The sequence below is a fragment of the Aythya marila genome (genome assembly GCF_965140915.1).
Source record: "Aythya marila genome assembly, chromosome: 3".
In the NCBI taxonomy this organism is placed as follows: Eukaryota; Metazoa; Chordata; class Aves; order Anseriformes; family Anatidae; genus Aythya; species Aythya marila.
In genome coordinates this window covers 44,514,953-44,537,130 of record NC_139044.1, presented here as the reverse complement: position 1 = coordinate 44,537,130, position 22,178 = coordinate 44,514,953, and the positions used below count along the sequence as shown (strand labels likewise).

Below are 22,178 nucleotides of genomic sequence, written 5' to 3'. Positions count from 1 at the left end.
CAGGAATTTACTTTTGACCTTATTTCATTTATGTTGATAACAAAGATGATGAATTGCCAGTGTATGGACAGTTGCTGGAATTGCTGTTCACCTTGCTTGAAGCTGGCATAATTGCACCCTTTTGACAGATATAGCTCTAAAAAATACTCGAGCTGTATGTATTGCATTTCTGCTTGTGTTGCAGCACCATTCTCTGTCAGAGAGTAGAAAGAATAACTTAAAACTTTTTTTTAAAAAAAAAAAAAAGCTAACTGTAGTATAGATAAAGCTGAAAGAAGTGATTAAGATCTTTGAGGGAATTCACCAGGCTTTATCTACTCCCATTGTTTGAACAGAGTAATGAAATTTTTAAAAAGTACATGGAGGGAAAATACCACTATGAAAGTTTCAACAAAGATTTTAAAAAGTTAATTCATTTTTAAGGTCTGTCTTGTTTAAGTGGTTTGCAGAATCTTCCATGCATGTTGCCTGTAGGTGAACTTCAGCCAGAAAGAATAATTTTCTGACTAATCTGTTTGATCCAGTCTGAGAAGTCTCTCTGGCATGACAGTGAATTATGAAAATTAACATAAATATTCAAAAGGTTTAAAATACATTAATGCATGCATTTGTTTTAATATAATTATTGTTCATAGCTTGAATATATCTTCATAAGACGTAGGTTAGGATAGTATTTATGTGTTCCAATGTACTATTGATTGTGGTGGTTTTGAATGTCCTTAGCTAGGGCTTCTCTGAAAGTGTGCTCTCGTTGCTTCATAGAATCATAGAATGGTTTGTTTTGGAAAGCACCTTAAAGATCATCTAGTTCCACCTCCTCTATCATAGACAGGGATGCCATCCTCAAGACCAGGTTGCCCAGGGCCCCATCCAACCTGGCCTTGAACACCTCCAGGGATGGGGCATTCACAGCTTCTCTGGGCTTCTTCTACAATATCAGTGTGTGTCATAAAGCTTTGTAGCTTCCTTTCATCTTCTTTCACTAACATCAGTGAAAAAGGGCTATACTTATGCTGTATCACAACAAGTGGCATTATTGTTGGCTCAAAATTTTGCTGATTTAGTTACTGTATATTCACTTTTTTTTTTTTTTTTTTTTTTTTTTTTTGTAATATCAAGGAGAAGCTGCAATGTAGTTCCAGTTTTGTTAATAGATTGATGTGAGAGTTATCCTACATCTACAGGAATCGAACCCCAGTTTCTCTGAAATGTCTTCATGTGCCTAGCAAATAAACTGCCAGATTGATTCAGTTTATTTTGGAGAAGGGAAGTTAGTTTTCCAGAAATGTTAAGGAGAAGGTCATAGTAACATTCAGCTTCAGTCTAGTAGCTCTGAGGTCAATAGACTGTTCCAGGGTCCAGGTGAGTATGTAGTCTTATTCTGCTCCATGAAAAATCATGGGTAATTTTCCAGGTGTTCTTAGATCCTTTGGGACTGTCTTTGCAGATTTCCTACCCTGCTTGTATCGCTGCTCTTATGTTTCATTGCTGACCACTTCTCCTTTGTCTCTCAGGAAAGAAGTCCAGCTACAGCAGAGTTCAGAAATAGATTTGAGAAGCTAGGGGATTTTTCAGTAGTGGTGGCTAAGAGCTCTGTCATGAAGAGTCTGGAGAAACCATCTCACTCAGCAGAGAAGGCAGCTACAGATTATTCCAGAAAGTTATGTGGTATAATAAGGCAAACATTTGCTCTTACATTGTAGACTGAAAGCCTCAAGCACACCTGCATCCCTCTTTCATTTCCCAGAATATGTTCAAAATTGCCATCTGTTTAGGATAACATTTTTTTTTTCCCAGAAGGACTGTTGATGTTTTCCAGATCACTTTTGATCCCCTTTTATATTTACTCTTTAGTTCCACCATGCACAAAAATTATGGTCAAAATATTAGTGGGTATACTGAAGCTGAGTAGATGTACTACTATCTTAACTAGCTTAACTAGTGTTTCAGGGATGCCATTACTTCCAACACTGTAGTCCCTACTCAGTCTGATTGTGTGGTTACTTGCCTCTTTGCAGGCACTGTCTTGTTCCTTGATGCCACAGGCAGATCTCGTAGCAGTAGTATCCTGACAGCATCACATTTATGTATTTTCACTTCTGTGTATTCTGCAGGCATAATGCTATAACTATTTCAAAGACATTTATACATATTTCTCAGTTTGAATATATCAAACCTTTTTTCTCTCAGGATCACTTTTTGATCTTTTCTCTTTAGAGTAGGATGTACACAGACAATCAAGACAACAGGTAGAATCAATTGTGAACATTCATTTGGAAAGATTTTCTCACAGAAAATGTGATTCTGTACAGCGTGTGAAAAAATCTCTTTTTAATGAAAATGTTCAGTGCTTTTTTTCAATTCCAGGTTAGTTATGCAGTAATGTCAGATTTGGTTTGAATATGAATATGAACAATTGTGCAGTTCTTAAATTATGGGATAATATCTTGCATTTCATTTCTCCAAGTAGAACCACCTTTGGCTTTGGTGAATATCTAGATATAGGAAAGAAGAGCATGACAGCCTGGAAAAACGTGGATTTTAATAGAGGAAATACAGAATAAAATTTAGGACAGGCAGTTTCCAGTTCCATTTACTACCCATGATTGCGATATTGGATAACAATTTTAAAAAGTAATGTCTAATTTTATTTAACTGTTAATATTGGTTAGCTGCATAAAAGTTATCTTAGGTCCTGGGATAGAAAAGTATCACATACATATTTTTTTAAGTATCTACAATAGCTGTTTGAAATTTTGTTCTCATTCTACTGTTCCAGTTGCTCTTATCAAAGATGTCTTTTATGCTAGAGACAAAATGTATGGAAGCATGAAGGCTATAAGCAGCATTAAAAAGTCAGGACTCTCCAACTGATTCATGTAAAACCTTCACTTTAGCTACTACATCTTTACCTGAAAGAGGCTCCTCTTCCATCCTGTCCAGTTATTCCCACACCAACACTTGGTTCTGCTAAAAAACACATGATAAATCTCAAAATGCCATTCCACTCCATGGAAATAATCTCCACTGCTGCAGGAACAGTGGTGAGAAGGAGAGTAAATCAAACACATTCCCATGAGAGCATTAAAAAGAAAGCTCCTTAAAAATGATGAATGTCCTCCAATCCTTTCACTAAAGAACACCAGACATAAAAAAAAAAAAAGACATTTTTACAACTCCCTGTGTCTGTTATCAGCACTGCAGGGAACTGCAGAAATTCCATACACACAGAGTCCTGGGAAATGGTGCAGAAATTGAGAAGCAGGTGTTAAATTGTCATTGGAAAACACAGTGTTTTCCTACTGTGGGGTTTTTATGCCATATTAACTCTTTTGCGCTTCTGCCAGTAAGATTGCAGAAGTATGACCACATGTTTTATTGTTCTGTGAGGTAGTTTTGCTACCTCATATTTAAAATGCCATTATATTCTTTTAAGGCCCAAATCAAGTACCTTTAAAAATTCAGGACTCTTCCTATCTGTATAATATTATCATCAGATAATATGATGAAAATTAATATATTGGGGAAGGCAATTAACTTTTTAGTTTGTACTGCATTGTTCTTGTTAGTTGAGAAAATTATCCATCCTCAAGTTATCTAGTTCTTTGTCCCCATATGTAGTATTTTTTCTATACGTACACAGCTAGATGTACAGATATGTAAAATGTAGAGCAGCATGATAAATTTACTTTCCTGTTTCCTGCTATTTGCATTAAGTGATAATATATCAAGTATTTGTTAGCAGGAGATGAGACATCATTATATAAGCTAAATAAGTAATCATTCACTTTCTCTTTTTCTGATTATATGTGATTTAAAGCCCAGTCACATATGATCAGAACTCTATGAAATGTATATGCTAAAATCATAAATCACAAAACTCTCATTACATTCCATGGAAGATTTATTGTGCCTCAGAAATTGTGTGACTGAAATTGGGCTGAATTGTGGGTTTTGCAATAAGCTGAGGAAGCAATTTCTTTAAGAAAAGGATCATCACGATCATTAGTGGATCAATTGTTGAGTGAATGGAGGGGGTGATCATACACAAGCCAGAATGGTACTAACTTCATCTTGATAAAATAATGTTAAGTCTAATATGCCTCCTTTCCCTCTCCCCTTCCTGAAATGTATTTTTATGGTGTTTTGTTTGTTTACAATGCACTGAAAACTTGGAACCTGACTGTATTCCCTTTTACAAAAGTTAGATGTTGCTAGTTCTATTTCTTGCCTGGCTGAAAATGTGAACATTTGTTGTGAGTATTGAAGACATAATTTCCTAGAAATTTTCAAATGCAATTCCTATCACCTCACAGTACTTTAAGCTCAAATATATTCAGAAAATGGTAGAAAAATATTGATATAAGCTCAACAACCTTTCCACCTCCAACTTAGAACAAACAAAGTTTTTGACATATAAATTGAAAATTCTAAGTGAAAAAAATGTGAAAGGTGAAGATTTCCCTTTTTAGGAAGTTCTGTGAATATTGCTGTTAGTTTCCTAAGACTACAAAAATTGTTTGCCCACAGAACCTAATTTTCCTAATGTTTTAATTTCATAATGAAACTAATTTCACTATGATAAAGTTAACATTTGTGAATGCCACTATCTTCCTCCATCATCTTTCCTTCAAAATTTAGAGTAAATACAAGTAAAACAGAAAAAAAAAAAATCAAATCTGATGTTGAATTTACATAGAGACAGAACACTGTTCTCAAAGTGGAGCTTTACTCTTTACTGTTGTGCAAAGGGGCTATTGGTAGAGGTTCATCACATGTACCCCACCCATGCCAAGACTTCATTTGTACTCACAAATTGTTGTAAATCACTTTAGTGTGTATGAGAATGAGATATAAACTATCAGTATTTACAACAGATTTTATAATTATACTCCTGTACATAAAAATTAAATTGAGAAACCACAGAGTTAATTGCAACTGGATGAAATCTGAGAAAAGAATAGATCACTGGTCTTTAGTGCAATTAGAAAAAAATGTAATTTTATACACAGTACTTTCTAAAACCGAAACATCTTGCTCAAATTCAAGCTGCCTGTCAGGAGATTCAAGTCAAGCACCCAAAGGCTCAGACCTTCAGGCTTCAGATAGCATTAAGGCAAGTATCTGCCTCCTCTTCATGGTGAGTAATAGGGATGAGTATTGCAGTACACTTAGAGCAAGTTATCCCAAACACTCTTGGATATACTTCCTTTGATGATAATGGCATTTTTTTCCTGTCTGAATTAATGCCAATGCATTACAAAATATATTGAATTTCTGGTAATTCAAATGTGATGCAATAAAATTCATGAGACATGGATATGATGGATATGATGACAGGAAGTGACTAGGAATTACAATCATACAAACCGTTGTGATAATCAGATATAAATGAGAAATAAGGCATTATTTCTACTGTAAAAGCTAAGGCCAAATATCTCTTGTAAAAACTACAAAGAAAACAAGTGGACTCTCCATTTCTTGATGACTTTAAATCAAGACTGGCATTCATGCTGGTACAGTAAGCTGTTAAAACCCATTTCCTGCAGACTTGATTACTCCTTTCCCACCACTGCTGCCTCCTTTCCCAGGGGCCCCAGGTTTGAGGAACCAAAGCAGGTTCAGGCTTGTAAGGCTTCCTCATTTCCATACCACACATTTCTATACCAGCATAATATTTCTGGAGAGCCTTGCATGAGGTTTTTAAAGCAGAAGGGGACACCTTTCAATCTGAAGAAGCCCCACAGAAACGCTGAGGTACATAAGCAAGACTGTGTAGGAAGGCTGTTGTCCCTCACAAGGAACCTCAATGGAGTAGTACTGGAGAGATGCACTTCATGGAGGACCTGGCCTTCCTAGGTTGGTGGGGAAGGGATGCTTTGAGTGTGCTGCACACAAACACGTTCTTGCACTTCTGTTTCTGTAGTGTTTAATGTTATCTCTTTCTCAGGTCCTGTGGTAGCCAAGAAGTAGCACCTGACTATAAATTGATGGTACACAAATGCAGAAGTCAGGCAAAGCTAAAATCCTTGGTTTGCAAAGGAAGAAATTTCCTGATATTTTTTTTTTTTTTCTACAATAAACAAAGATGAATCATTACAGTTAAACTGTGCTTCTTATAAAAGGTTTTAAAAATGAAAATAATAGTTTTCTGGTTAATTTCTTTCTGTAATTGCAGGTTCAGTGAGTGAGAAACTGCCACAACGAGAAGGTGCAGGAAAAACAGGTAAATATCTTAGATGGCCGTTAGATAGAAAATAAAATATATTTTAGTATACTGTGTGTACTGTGGGATAAACCACCATGATTTTCTGTAGGTTTAAATTATCAATGAATGGTGGAATAAACTTTGCTTCCCATAGCAGTACTCAGCTATTTTCCCATACTGCTCTCTCTCTTGCGTTAGAGGACAGATTATTCTGTCTGTTTGATAAAGCCAGCATTCTGCAGTCCCAAAATCTTGGAAACTCTAGTCCTCACTTTATGTCCATAGCAGCCAGTGCTTGAGTCATCTTGGACCCAACACTTTTTTCTATAATGTGATTAATTCAACTAATGGGTTACATTCATGGCCAAATGATTGTTGTTCTTAGAGATAGATCATAGCGTATATCGTTGGCAGGACAAAATCTGATGCAACTCCAACATAGCTGGTAGATTTAAATGAGAGAGATATCTGTTCTTTAAACAAAATTAGAGCTCATGCTCTCCAAACACTTAAAAGAATATTAGATTCATCTGAAAATAACACACTAAATATTTCTGCCAGTTGCAGTGGGATAAATTAATTTTAAAGAAGCTAACTCAAATTTGTGCTAATATTAATGACTATCCAGTTTATTCTGCTGTAAATATAATTGATATAAGTTTTACAGTAACTTTTGTAGCTTTGTAATATACTGAACATTTAAATAAACTAATGCACCATTAGGTTAAGAAAATCAGTACTTCTTTAAAGGCTAATAATGACAAGGTACATGAATCAGCAGTGGAAAACTGTTCCTTCAAGTCTTTCTGGACAAACTGTGGTTTCCACTAACCTCATTATGTTCTGGGAAAATTTGCTTTGGGTCAGGACTTTCATTTTCAACTTTGAACTATATGAACTATCCCATATATAAAACTTGTCTGGGTCTTGGAATTCTTTTTTTTTTTTTTTTTTTTTTTTTTTTTTTTTTTTTGACTGTGGGGGCTGAGTTGCTGAAGCCTGAATAGACACTCCTAGAACAAGAAATCACATATATTTGCATCACATATATTTGTGTCTAAAATGACACAGTTGTATTTCACTCATGCCTTGTTTTTATTCTCCAGCCCAAGCCTGCAGTGCAAAGGGCCGATGTCCTGGTTCTCAGGTGGTTCCTGGCTCTTCTCAGATACTGCTAACATCTCCTCACCCTTCAAAGTCACTGCCTTATGCTTTAAATAAAATAATATTGTCAGTGATATCACAACCTCTTTAAGACTATCACAGAGTAATGAACTTGATCTGCTATTTGAGTTAAGGATCTGTTCTCTTGCCTCATTGTCAATGTAGTAAAAATATTTTGTAGTTCATGTGGCTAGGGCACAGAGGTAGCTTTTGGAATAACCATAAATTTAGCATGCACCCCTTCCTGCCCATCTTCCTTCTTCATGTTGCTGTGGACTAACTGGAGGTGCCACAGGTTGGGGTTCTGATATTGTAACACAGCAAGCTTACGAAAGTTGATGACATTCTTGCTGCTACAAAAGCTACAGAAGATGTGCCCCAAACTTGAGTGGTCTTGGTGACTATACTGTCAAGAGACAGTATAAACGTAGCCTGAGGCAGTCTCTTCTTCCAAGGTAAAGACAGACAGACATCCAGTGTGGAAGACAGTTCTTCCACACATACTCAGAGAGAGTAACATAGAGGGCCATATCTGTTTGAGATGTGCAGCTCAATGAATGAAAGCTCAATGAAAATTTCCAGTCACAGATTTTGGATGTCAGGAGCACTGTTTGTTTGTTTGCAACTTTGCATATGAACTCAAACAGCAACAAAGCTTAAAGGATACTTCCTAACATATCTTTTCCCTGTGCCACAGTTCCCACCTCTAGCCAGAGAAAGTATTCAGACTATCTGAAAAGCATAAGTGTTAGGCATGGGATTGTGCCCCTTTTTCTTAGCTGACTGCAGGACTGTGTTCTTTTTAATGGAACTCTGATAATGGAATGGTTTATTTACATGTATGTATGTATGTAGTGGTATGCAGGTGCTGGCCAGGAAGTCCTATGAAGTTAACATATGAAATACCTGAAATGAAGATGTACTGCAATGTAGTTGTGGCAGTGTATTGGATTTTGAACAAAAAAACCTCTACATGCTTCTTCATACTTAATACAAAAGGTTTTTATGAAAAGAGAAGACACTTTCACAGAGAAAATTAATGCCATAGTCCTCTTTCAGATTAAGCGTAGGTCAGGAGCTGTTGTAGCTCCTCCAGTTCTGAAGTTAAATTAATACAGATTTCCCACACCAAATGTTTGATTTGATGGAGATCAAAAGAAAACCTCTCTCTTTCTTTTTGTTTCCTGGAGGACCTGTGGCCAGTTTTACGATTCAATTGTTAGGTACCTTTTTTTTTTTCTTTCTTTTTTTTTTTAGAATATATATTCATATTAATAAACTGTGTCTTAAAAGTTGTGCAGTAAATGCTGTTTAAACGAACAGAGTTTGTTGTCAAGAGGATAATTTTGATTGGGCTGATAATTGTTAAAATTGCAGCATTCTATCTGTATTTCACTTATTAATGTAAGAACAAATGCATGACAAACTCAAACTGTATACAGAAAGATGATGATAGAACAATGTCACTTAAGTCCCAAACTGATTTTGTGGCAGAGCTCTTGGCAACATTTACCCATCTGAAGGTACAATCTAAAAGTCAGTTTTTTTGAATTACATACTAATTGCTAATCTAAATGCAGGTTTTCATTTTTAATATGCTGGGATATTTGATGTCCTCTCTGAAATTAGTTAATGATCTTATTCCACCACCCAGAGGACAACACAAAATTGCTAGTAGAACTAATGGGAAGTGACAGTCTGTCATGCTATTCGAACGAAGTATCCTATCATTGCATGGACATGAAAAATGAACATTCTTAAAAGAAGTCTCCTTATGGTTTGGTTAAAATATTTTGCAATGAAAACAAGTTTCTGTTGCTGCTGCCCTGCTTTTGTGGAAAGCATGCATGAAAATTTTCCAGAGTATTTGCTATGAATTAGACTGTAGCCTCCAAAGGGGAAGGTCAGAGTACTTCCAAATCCTCTATGTGCAAAAGAAAGCTTCAAAGTTACCTTCATTTCTAGCTTCTGTGAAAATGTCACAAAAACAACCTGGAAACTATGTTGGTCTGGGATCCAGTTGTGAAACTGCAAGAAATGTTCATAAAACCCTTTCACAGAAGATGCTGTTTACCACAGAGTAACTTGGAGTTAGCTCCATTCTAAAGGAAACAGCAGCTAGAAAATAAGTAAAAGGTGTACTAGCTCATTTTTACTCAGTATCTGAAATCATTTTAAATAACAAAACCATAATGAGGTGAAGGTGGGTCTGTCTTTCTCACAGATTGCTAACTTGAATTTTTTTCATACTGAATTTTTCTTTTCCAGTGCTGCTTCTACTATATTTTACTAAAATTATCCACATTCTTTTATCATTTCATCCCTCTTGTTTTGCAGTAATGGTTGATTGTGAATGGATGGAGATGGCTGACTAAAGGATAAGGATAATGCAAAGAAAAATCTGATTCTTTATGAATCTTACCAATAAAATCATCTTGATTGCTAAATACATTCTGCTGTACAAAAAGAAACTTTCCTTTCATTTTAAGGTGTCAACATATCTGCAACCACTTCCATCTCAGACTGCTTTTGCTTTCACAGGACTTACCCCTTTGATGCATTTACTGAATTTCTTCTTTATGAATGCTTATTTGTTCAATTATAATCTATAGGAATCATTAAAATGAAGAACTACTGTCTGGGGAACAACTTGATCACTTCATGCTCTTCAGAGACCCTGCAATCAATTCATCAGCCATAATCTTAAAAGCCATACATTTATAATCTATAGTGTGCAGACGTAATATGTCTATGCTGTACAGTACATATTAATAATGCTTAAATTATTGTTTGTTTACCGGCCGGGGCTATGTGCAAATCATTAGCATCAATCACGTATGTACACTTATTTAGCTTACTCTCATAATTGTAGTCTCCTTGCAAATCTTTTCCATTCTGAATTCAGATGATGTCTCAGCTCCCGCGCTGGAGACTCAGCCTCAAGGTGATGAAGAAGGTAAGCATCGACAGGAATTTTAACAGTGCGATATTAAATTAATGCAATATAGGCAATATACCACAGCATCAAATGCTACTTTAGAACTAGGGCACCTGCTGGGGCTGATCAGACTTCCTGAAATTGCAAGAAATTGAAAACGTCTGTACCCTTTTCAGGATAAAAACAGAAGACAGTCAAGTCTTAAAACTTAAAAACAATGAATTTCATGGGGGTAGTATTGAGGTGACACTTCAGCTATGGACTCTTAACAGTAGCTAATTTATTGCGAATACTCAGGGTACAGACAGGTTTTAAACTTGAGCCACAGTTCAGATTAAAACTGTATGACCAAACAAGGAATTTAAAAGCATAAATTCTGTTCTCAGCATATTGTCTAGCAATGTAAGGTTAGTGCTTTTACAAGCGTATTTGGATCTGGGAAAATTCAGTGCTCTACAAATAGAAAGCTCAAAGCCCATATGCAATGGTAGTTCTATACTGTGACTATCTTACCACCCAGCGTATATCTCACTGATTTAAAGTTACTACACATTTTGGATCTTTCAAACTTTTGTTTGAATGGAATAAGAAATGAACTATTTATGCCTTTGTATGAATAAAGATTTTACCTGTTCTAATACAGATCAGTATACCCTCTCCCTTTTTAAAATCCACATATCTTTAATACTGATAACTCAATATTATTCAGCTGCTAGTAACTTTTAAAAAACTGTAACATTTACAAACTTTTTTCTGCTGTATTTTTTTTCTAGATATAGCTTCTCGTTATCCTACATTATGGACTGAGCAAGTAAAGAGCAGACAAAACAAAACCAATAAAAGCTCAGGTAAGAAGCTGTGGTGTCCTTACTTTGCAGAGGTCCTGTAAAGAGGCACATTAAGCCTTTTTAGAGCTGAAGCCATTTAAGCAAAATTTGTTTGAGTAACCATTCTGCTCCCACTCTTATCATATGCTAGTGACTGATGATTTAAATCATGATGATTTTGTAGGCTCATGTGGCATGCACTCCTTGTGTATGGAAACATTTTTGGCCAACATTTACTGGGTGTAAATTGCCATTATTCCACAAAGGTCTCTGGCTCACAACTATATGCATCTGTGAGTGGATCTGATATTTATATTTCTTTTCCTCTTTGATTATCTGTATTTTTATCACCTACTTGTATTTTCCTTCATTGTTCTTTTTTATTTTTTTAATTATTATTATTATTATTATTATTTTGATGGTGTGTACTTGGAAATGGACAGTGGAAGTTACATACATTTGGTGCTAAATCTTAGGAGGCAAATCTGAAAAGAAGTAAGCTCCCATCAGAAACCAGTTATCAGTTAAAAGGAAATCGGAAAGATTGTGTTATATGTGTTTTGCTTACATAAATTATCTGTTATTTACAAACTGATTACCAGTTTAGTGTGGATGAATTATGTTGCCTCTGGAAAAAAAAGTTTAGTTTGAAAGGAAATATTAATGATACAGACTGTTGCTCACTAAATCACCCAAAAGCACACTTCAAATCCAGTGGAAACTGAAGCTGTGCTTTACCTTTAGTACTGTGCTTAAGTAGTTTGCTAAATTACTAAACGTCAAACAATCATAAGAAAGACATTTTTACTAAGAGGTTTATATATTCATTTATTAAGCTAGTTTTAACAACAAAGCCATAGTTATTAATACCTTTCCCTCTCCTTGATGCTCTAATAGGCAGCTAGGATAAGGATTATAAACAGATTATAGACAAGAAAAGCAAACGCTTTCCATGCTGGGGATGTATTCTGTCATTTCCTTAGCTGGTTTTAGCAAGAACATACTTCCTTTGGGATTTCTGTCTGTAAAATAGGTGCATAGAAATATGTAACTTACATGAGCGTTTCTTTCATTTTTACAGTGCTAGATGTATTAGGTAGATCTAAAGCAAGAGTTCTTGAGTTTGCAGTGCTGCTGCAGGAAGTGAAAGCTTAAACGTGGACATGCATAAAATGTTAGGGAAAGAACAAAGAAAAGGTGGGTTTTATTACTGGGAACTTGTAACCTCCAATCTACCTAAGGACATATTTACAAAAGAAGAGACCAGTAGTGTAGTCTGTCTGTATTATGATTGCTAGCTATATGGTCCATTAACATCAAAAGCATGACTGTATTGTATTTGCTAATAGGACTTGCTCACAACAAGTGTAAGATCTCAGGAGTGTTTGCACATGCTATACCCACAGAAGTCAGCAGACACTACATAGTGAGACTTGCTTTTGTCTGTAGGCATATCTGGTACTCCAGAAGGGCTCACCACTGTCTCTTCCATTACTTCTCTTACGTATTTAATACGACATTATCAAGCCATATGAATCTAAATGCTAAAAACAATGTGTTAATCAGTTGTGCTTGGCAGTATCTCTCTCATGGATGTCAGAAATATACAGTGAGTCATGTGGCAATATAAGTTGTTTTGATGGCTGAACCTCACATATTCTGTAATCAGGTCTTCTAAGGTCTTGAAAACATTAGGTTAGATTTTCTCCTTATTACCTGTCGGAGTGGTTCCAAGGCTTTGGGGAACATCCACAGAGAAGATTTCTGTGCTGCTATGTGTGTAGAATAGGAAGGACCCCATGAATGAATACAGTGGGTTGTAAACTAACCACGTTCAGATACCTAGGCTTAGGTATCCGATACCAATCCAAGGAATAAATACAGATGTCTTCTTTACTCAGTTTGCTTAGCAATTCAGGTGTGGATATACAAATACAAGAAAGATTTTTAAATGTATTTGTCTGAGAAAAATGAGGAAAATTTATCTGTGGATGTAATATGTTTATAAAACAAAAGATGAAACCCAATTTATTGGTAATCTTCCTTTTTTCTTCTAGTGTAATCCAAATGCTTTCAAAGAACTTCTGGTCCAATTAACACAGTAATTTAGCCCTGCCTGTTAAAAATAAGCAACGTAAGATGATAATGCTAAAAATTTCATGCAAACTAAAAATATCCTATTTAAAACTGCCTACATTAGTCTGTATTGCTCTTACTTTTTTTTTTTTTTTTTTTTTTAATCTGAATACATGTCCTAAGATGTCACAATCCATAAGGTATGGGCATAAAGAAACTTGTCTAGATTTGAGAAATCAGTTTTCTTAGATTTTTTTTTTTTTTTTTTTTTTTGTGTGTGTGTGTATGTGTGTTAAGAATCACAGATGACTACATTGCATTTATTGCACTCATCTGGAGTAGTTTGGTTTTGCAACTCTATAACTAACCTATAAATTATAATGAAACAATAAAATTAGTGTAAGATTTTAATTTTTGAAGGGTAAAAAATAATAGCTCAGGAAATTCTACTTTATATTAGTTATTCATTGCCTCCGTTTGATTTAAATCAACCAAAAATAATTTAGTACAGAGAAATGACATTTGGAAAATGTACAGATGAAGGGCATGAAATTACTGGATTATATATCAATATTGAATAATGATTTCTGGTGCATATTGTGTTTATTGGTTCAGAGAAACAGACCTTTGCTGCTTAGTAAAGCTAAGTAAAAGTACAGTGTGGTATTTAACCTATCAGATTTTGATGACAAAATGTTACCCCTGGAAAACAAACAAACAAACAAACAAAAACATTATTGTTGGGCCAAAAATAGCTCTGTTTATAGTGGTGGATTTGGCTGTAAACATCTGACTTTCTCTGTTTTAAAACTTTTTTTATTTAGATTTTATTTTTTTCTTTTTGGTCTTTTCAGAATTAGAAAATGTATATACTGGTTGCTAAAATAATACAGTATTTGTGGAGAATATATTATGCATATATACATATGCCTCTCTGTCTTGGAAGGTATTTTAAGATTTTTTAATTTCTGGACTTCTTTCTAATCTTACACTCCTCATTTCTTCACCCATTTCACAGAAGATATTTGTGTTTTTGCCACATCAGATTGACGAAAATAAGAATTATAGCAACAGCTATCAAAAATAAACTGGAGGTGTTAAGGTGTTAGAAGTGTTAAAAATAAGGTGTTAAAAATAACACCTACATTCAGATGAACTAAATATTGTTTATATATACCACCACAATATCATTTGAAAATCTAGGTAGTGTGCTTTTGGAGCTTTTGTATTTTGTAAAGAACAGAAGACAGAAGGTCTTTGGATTTGGAGAAACCAGACATTTTGGATTCAGCAGTTGTCAGTTACATTAGCTTCAAGGCTAGGAGCAGCCAGAACATAGGTGTAGGCAATGCAGTACATGGCAATGCAGATACCTTCCCATCACCTAACAGGGGATACGGTTTCCTAAGGAGTTTCTCTAACAGTTTGTTGTGGTATCTCTTCCATTGAAAACAAATAGGGTGAGTTTAACTTACAATTATGTTAGTGCTTAGAAAATTCTTAAAGTACTGGATGATTTCTAATTACAAATCTGTCCACCACACAAATGAGAATAAATAATGGCAGTATAAAATTTCATAAATCTTGCAAATGCAGGATGCAAAAACTCAACCATAATATGGAATATACTTACATATGTGCTTAAGATGATTCTGATGATAATATAATTCAAATTAAAAGAGAAAGGGTCAAGTAATGTATCGTTGGCTAAGATGTATTACAGTCGTATGCTGTTTCCTCAAAAAATTATTATTGTGGCATTACTAGCACTAAAAATGTGTGTGTTCATTGATTATCTGTATAGTTTATTTAATGAGCATTGTAAAGAGTGATTGAAAAATTTGGGATTTGTTTTGTTGATAGTCTGGTATGACCTAGAAGACAGGAAGAAATTGTCACATTTTTTATACTTCACCAAACTTGATTCTGATTTGTGTGATAAATTTTAAACACACGAAACTGGTGAATAAAAATTGAGGACCCCTGGCAATCCATGGCAGAACTTCTAGACCATGGTTCCACAACCATTCATGCTTCGTCTTCATGCTACTAGTACACCAGTCATTCACATTTCATCTGGATCAGGCACAGACACGTGATCATATGATGTGTTATCATAAAGCTGGCATGTGTTTGTGCCAGCTTTATGTTTATCATCTTTAAGCAGGTGCTGAAAAACAATCTGTAAGTGATCCAGCATAAAATAGGGTCAGCACAGAGTCCAGCTGTTAAAATTAACACATCTGTGCAAAAAGTAGTGGGTCATGTGATTATGATTTTTTTTTTTTTTTTTTTTAATAATCCTAAATCAGAATTTATTGCCTCCTCAAACTATGTCTTTATTGACTTTGAGAGTGTCAACACTACACCTGAATCTGGATGTACCAGTAACATAGAATTATCTTTAGCTTAATTTTTGGCTTTGGCTGTGCACATGTGAAAGCAACATGGAACTTTTTAAAATTTTAAACACAGCAGAGTACTGTTTTACTGCTCCCAATTTACTATAGACCATCAGTTTCAAATATATTAAAATACCTATGACAAGGTATTATCAATTAGCTCAAGAGGGCTTGATCCAACAGGATTTTCATTTTCAAAACATCACATGTATGGATTGCACATACAGTAATTTAGCACAGTATGACTGCACATACAAGTGAAAATAGTACAATGTCTACTGTGAAGATATTCTTAAAATAATAAAATAGGAAATATACAAATCCTGAAAGTGTTTAATGTAACTAGCAAATTAGGTATTTGACTCCATCCCAAACTGTGGGGCCAGTCCTCTTTAATATCTTTATCGATGATCTGGATGAGGGCATTGAGTGCACCCCCAGTAAGTTTGCAGAAGACACCAAGTTAGGTGTGTGTGTCGATCTGCTCAAGGGCAGGAAGGCTCTGCAGGAGGATCTGGATAGGCTGCACCGATGGGCTGAGGCCAACTGTATGAAGTTCAACAAGGCCAAGTGCCGGGTCCTGCACCTGGGGCGCAATAACCCCAAGCAGAGCTACAGGCTGGGAGAGGAATGGTTGGAGAGCTGCCAGGCAGAGAAGGACCTGGGAGTGATGGTGGATAGTCGGCTGAATATGAGCCAGCAGTGTGCTCAGGTGGCCAAGAAGGCCAACAGCATCCTGGCTTGTATAAGAAGCAGTGTGGCCAGCAGGACCAGGGAAGTGATTGTCCCACTGTACTCAGCTCTGGTGAGGCCACACCTCGAGTACTGTGTTAATTTTTGGGCCCCTTGCTACAAGAAGGACATCGAGGTTCTAGAGTCCAGAGAAGGGCAATGAAGCTGGTGAGGGGTCTGGAGAACAAGTCTTATGAGGAGAGGCTGAGGAAGCTGGGCTTGTTCAGCCTGGAGAAGAGGACGCAGGGGCGACCTTATCGCTCTCTATAGGTACCTTAAAGGAGGCTGTAGCGAGGTGTGGGTTGGTCTGTTCTGCCACGTGCCTGGTGACAGGACGAGGGGGAATGGGCTTAAGTTGCGCCAGGGGAGTTTCAGGTTGGATGTTAGGAAGAACTTCTTTACTGAAAGGGTTGTTAGGCATTGGAACGGGCTGCCCAGGGAAGTGGTTGGGTCACCATCCCTGGAGGTTTTTAAAAGACATTTAGATGTAGAGCTTAGGGATATGGTTTAGTGGAGGACTTGTTAGTGTTAGGTCAGAGGTTGGACTCGATGATCTTGAGGTCTCTTCCAACCTAGAAATTCTGTGATTCTGTGATTTATCTGCCCATACAGTCTGAATCTGTTGACAAACTCTGCCAGTGAGATTGATTAATATTTGAACATTCTAATATTTGAACACAGTTTTTATTGCCGCCTCATCAGACTGCTTTAAAGCACTTGTACATAAGAGTTTTCTCACATGGAAATTATGTTGGTTGCCAGTGAGGTTTCTGTTTTGCTAGCTGTTTTGTTTCTCAAATGCAATTGTTCCAGTGGGATCCATGTGCCCTGATCATTCTCTGAAAGTCACCTTCTTGCAAGGGACAAAGACAAATCTTGTTACACACTGTAGTGCTCATGTTCATGACAAAGCAAACCTGGATAATGTCTCTGGACAGTGCCTATCCTGGCAAAACTCAGTTCTAAAGTTAAAGTCTGCATGAAAAAAGCATGCATTTTCTTGCAGTGGAAATTAGTGTAAGAGTTTGTGTGTGTGCCTGATCACATCAGTTCTCATAGCCGTTCCTCTCTCAGCATAGGAAAATGAATAACTTACAGACAGGAAAATGAGTAACAGCTCAGTGACTTTGTATTTATTCTCATTTATTGTTGCATTTTCCAGATGTTGCTCTTAATATTGACTCAACAGAAATTATGTGCTGTTGAAGATGTGTGAGCAAGCAAGAAAAAAAAAAATAAGATCCGTTACACATTCCTGGTTACAAATGTATTTACAATCTAGTTAGAAGCTTTCTAAAACTATTTTGAATTAGTCTAAATTTCCAATCTGAAGATTTGAGGTATTAATCCAGTTAGGATTAAAAGGTTATCACATGCACACACACACATACAAAAAGAAAAAAAAAGATAGAGAAAAGAACACAGGCAAGAGGGGGAAGAGAGTGTCTTAAAAGTTTGTTGCTTCCCTTTTTAAAGCTGAGATTCCTAGCAAGTTGTGTGCTAGTGTGCAGTAGCCTGGCCAATATTCTGTTCTCAACTTTGCTTGTATTCATCATGAAACGAGGGGGAGGTGAGGACTCTAGAGCAATATGTACAGATATGAGCAAAGAGGTATACCCACTCTGAATGCTTTTACACCTGTGCTGGACACAGAAATTGTGTTTAAATGAATATATCAAGTAGATTTGCACAGGAAAATAGCCTGATTGGGAGTGGTTCATTCATGGCAAACCACAGAATTAAAGAATTTCTTCCCTGTTATCACCTAATTTCAGTCTTAAGGACAGCATTTCATTGCAATGGTTGGTGAAGGAATCAGCCACACCCAAATATGGGACTTACATTCCCAGACTGCATTGTAAATACAGCCATAGCTGTTGCTGGAGAAATGAATAACATGGGAATAAGATGCTAAAACATAGGCATCTAAATCCTTTTCATGTGTCTAGACTATCTGAGATATCTGCATGGACTGGGAGATAAAAAAAAAAAAAAGGAAGTCTGTTCTCTTCTGGCATGTAGGTTTGATAGTGCAGAGAACCTGGAATGACATTGAATTGAGCCCAAAGTACCCAAATTCAAGCCATGAAAGGTAAGCAGAAGGCAAAGCCATTGATTTTAAATAAGTTTTCAAACATATCAATTTGCTAGTAAGTCCACACAAGAATTCTGGCAATGGTAGCTCAGTCCATTACAAATTAGTTTAATCCCCACTGGCAGTCTCTGCCCAGCTTTGGACAAGTTGACATCCAGGTATTAATGTGAACTGTATAACTTGGGCTTATTTGTGAGTTAATTCCCTATACAAGAAAAGGCACTGGCATTTTCAGTATGACATCTACAGATGAAATATGAATGTTTTGTGATGGCCACACGCCTGGCTTTTAGGTCTTGTGAAACTTGTGGGTGTTGGAAGACATCAGCTGGTAGAATATTTGTTGTTTGTCCTGTTATTCCAAAAAGTTGTGCATGGAAGATAAAAAGTGATGAAAGTGTGAGGATGTTGAGTAAGAAAACATGATATAGCTGAAGACTGGAAGCTTCCAGGCTAACGGTATTATAACCTCCTCAGACTCTCTGGATTGTCTCTGGTTGCTAACTCACTAAATGTTTGTTTTAGAGTTCCTGAATGAACACAATTATTTGGAGTGAACTATAATTTTTGGTTTGCATTTTACTATAAAAACAGCATTGTTAAGAAACTGTTGGGATGGAGAAATGAGAGATACTGTCACGTCTCAATATATCACTTATTGTATTAGTTTTAAATCTTTTGAAGACTAGGAAGTAGTTCTGTCTTTTTATTTTTTATTTTTTTTTTCCTCCTCCATTTTTTGCTATTTTTCTGTCAAGAATCAAAACAGTTTCAGAACAGAATTCTTTAGGAGATGGTTTCGAGATGCTCCCTGGCAGCTGAAAAACTGGTGGCTTTGGAACTCATGATGGTCCACACCACTGGGGCCAAGCAGTAAATGGTAGACATAGTTCTTAATGGTGAATTTTTTCTTACTTTTCAGAAGCAGTCTTTAATGAATCCTAGTTTTGATTTAGTAATTACAGAAGGAGAAAACAGTATTCTTCATCTTCTTCATCATCTTTAGGTCCTCCTTTGCTCTGTTTCATTTTGATTGCTGTCTTCTTTCTTCTTCTTTCTTCTTCTTCCTCTTCTTCTTGTTCTTCTTGTTTCTCCTTCTCTTCTTTCTCCTCCTCCTCCTTCTCTTCTTTCTCCTCCTCCTCTTCTTCTTCCTACTTTTCTGCTTCATTTTTTCAAGACCTAAATTGGTAAAGGAAAATTACTGTTTTCTGTCTGTTCTTTCAGCCTGTTCCAAAAAGATAAACTTCTCCAGACCGCCCCACAGTGCTTGTATATTACAATACATTCTTAATTTCCAGGCTGCTGGATCATATTTGTAATAGTACTGTCATATCTTTAATAATCCTTTTTACAAGCTTTTTCATTTATCTTTATTTTAATTTTACATATTAGTACAAAACTTTTATAAACATTAAGTTCTGGCATTTTCAGTTTTTTACTCCCACTGCAGGGAAAGATCCTCCCATCTTAAACCATTAAAAAGTAGAGTTCTGTTTTACATCCAGTTGATGTTCTTTATGCTCTGGATGTTCCAGGGTTTTATTGGACCCCCACTGTGAAAAAAAAAATAAAATAAATCTGCTTTATGCAAGGTTGATAATTTTTATTTTACTGCATGTATTAAAATTTGATGCCAAAAGATACTAATCTTCCCCATTTTTAATTATATCATATTACTTTCTGCAGAAAGTAAATGACACAACAGTCATGTCTGAAGTTCTCCTTTAATTTTCAGACATGCACTCCCCCACCTACACATAGCTTTCCACAGTTTACCAGACATCAGATTGCATAATCATAAAAACATCAATAAGCTCCATAAATCCAATATTGGACATCAGGCTAACAGTCTATATTTTAACAAAAGAGGAAAAAAAATAGAAAATAAGTAAATCATGTTAATGCAGAGAAACACGCTGGACTAGATCATATCTAAAGACGTAATCTTTCTGGGAAATGGATAAATCTTCCAGCCTAGAGAGTCTGGATCTGGCTTTGGCTGTGCTATGATTGCAGGGCAGTATATGTATAAGATAAGCCTTTAAGTGGTTTCCAAATTTTTCAGGCAACTAGAAGTCCATAAGGGTCAACAGCAAGAGATGACAGGCTTTCCATCATCATCCCAATAATCATATAATTATGAGGAAATGCTGTTCAAGCTATATGCAGAGGTACCTTCCTTTCCCTGACTCCTCACAGTCAATAACCCTTGAAGCAATGGGCACAGACAGTAAGATTTGCATACCTTTGTTGGTGTGGTGGAGGCCAACTTTTTATTGATTCGCTTGCATTTTCTTGAGACAGGGGTGAGCACATAGAATTAGGCATTTCAACCTACAAAATGGCTTCAAAACAATTGTCTTGATTTTTGCTGAAATATGAAGAATACAATACTCTTGAGGTTGAAGTGGTTAAAAATAAACCAACAAAACAACAAAAAAAACAACGCACAAAACAAATGAAAGAGATGCAAGCAAAGTCAGAGAACCCTGAGAGTCATCTTTTCAAAACTTCAGTAAATTTGTGGTTATGCTCTTGAACAAGAAGAAACCCTGTTAGGAATACAGAAGGTAAAGAAAGTTATTCCATTGCTCTAAGTATATTCATGGAATTCTACCACATTTTGCAAGACTAAAAACTCCATACGTGCATGGAGATGCTTGAGCGGGTTCAGAGAAGGGCGACGAAGCTGGTGAGGGGCCTGGAGAACAAGTCCTACGAGGAGCGGCTGAGGGAGCTGGGCTTGTTCAGCCTGGAGAAGAGGAGGCTCAGGGGCGACCTTATCGCTCTCTATGGGTACCTCAAGGGAGGCTGTAGCGAGGTGTGGGTTGGCCTGTTCTCCCACGTGCCTGGTGACAGGACGAGGGGGAATGGGCTTAAGTTGAGCCAGGGGAGTTTTAGGTTAGATGTTAGGAAGAACTTCTTCACTGAAAGGGTTGTGAGGCACTGGAACAGGCTGCCCAGGGAAGTGGTGGAGTCACCATCTCTGGAAGTCTTCAAAAGACATTTAGATGTAGAGCTTAGGGAAATGGTTTAGTGGGGACTGTTAGCGTTAGGTCAGAGGTTGGACTCGATGATCTTGAGGTCTCTTCCAACCTAGAAAATTCTGTGATTCTGTGATTCATCTCTGAGACGAAAACCTCTAGAAAACGCTAACCTTACGGTATAACAAAAATTTAAGTTTCAATTCTAATTTTAATCAAAGTGATCCAGTATTCTGGCAAGATTATTCTGGTTTTATAAAGCAGATTAGACTGTTCTGAGGAAAACAGTTTTCACTTTCTTCCAAATGGATCAGTCAAGTGGCTAACTGTACCATTAATTGAGTGAAAAAAAATGTTTTAAAAAAGCCCAAAACATTCACAACAAGATACACCATTGTTAATATCTTATGTGAATGTGCAATTCTGTATGTTCTGGCTGTTCTGTACAAAAGAGCTTTAACTGCTGTTAATGGAAATTCTTTAATGGAAATACTGCCTATAAAAGGACTGGTAGCCATGTAACATGAATCAGCCCTGGCAGTTGTAGCCAAGTTTTCCTGACATCTATGTTTCTGACAGGCTAAATTCATTTCTAGATGTTCCCTTGTAGATCAAGTTAAGGGCAGTCACAGTGGTTTAAATTTGGAGGGATTTTTAGTGAGATCATTTATCACGTATAACTTCCAACTTTCTTATTTGCCAAGCCAAGTATGTCTGAACAAAAATCCTGAAAAGATTGACAGCTTGTGCTA

General features: G+C 36.3%; 1 protein-coding gene across 7 annotated transcripts in view; it reads left to right on the top strand.

Annotated features, from left to right (window-relative positions):
• The window catches only part of SMOC2 (SPARC related modular calcium binding 2), a 145,415-nt gene that overhangs the window by 60,952 nt on the left and 62,285 nt on the right, over positions 1 to 22,178 (top strand). For 5 of the 7 annotated variants that reach the window (XM_082755637.1, XM_082755639.1, XM_082755638.1 and 2 more), the window contains exons 5-7: positions 6,179 to 6,226; positions 10,245 to 10,328; positions 11,084 to 11,158. In XM_082755637.1, coding sequence (XP_082611763.1) covers positions 6,179 to 6,226; positions 10,245 to 10,328; positions 11,084 to 11,158 — 207 coding nt within the window. The remainder of the gene's footprint in view (positions 1 to 6,178; positions 6,227 to 10,244; positions 10,329 to 11,083; positions 11,159 to 22,178) is intronic. The other 2 variants (XM_082755641.1, XM_082755640.1) reach the window with 1 other exon arrangement.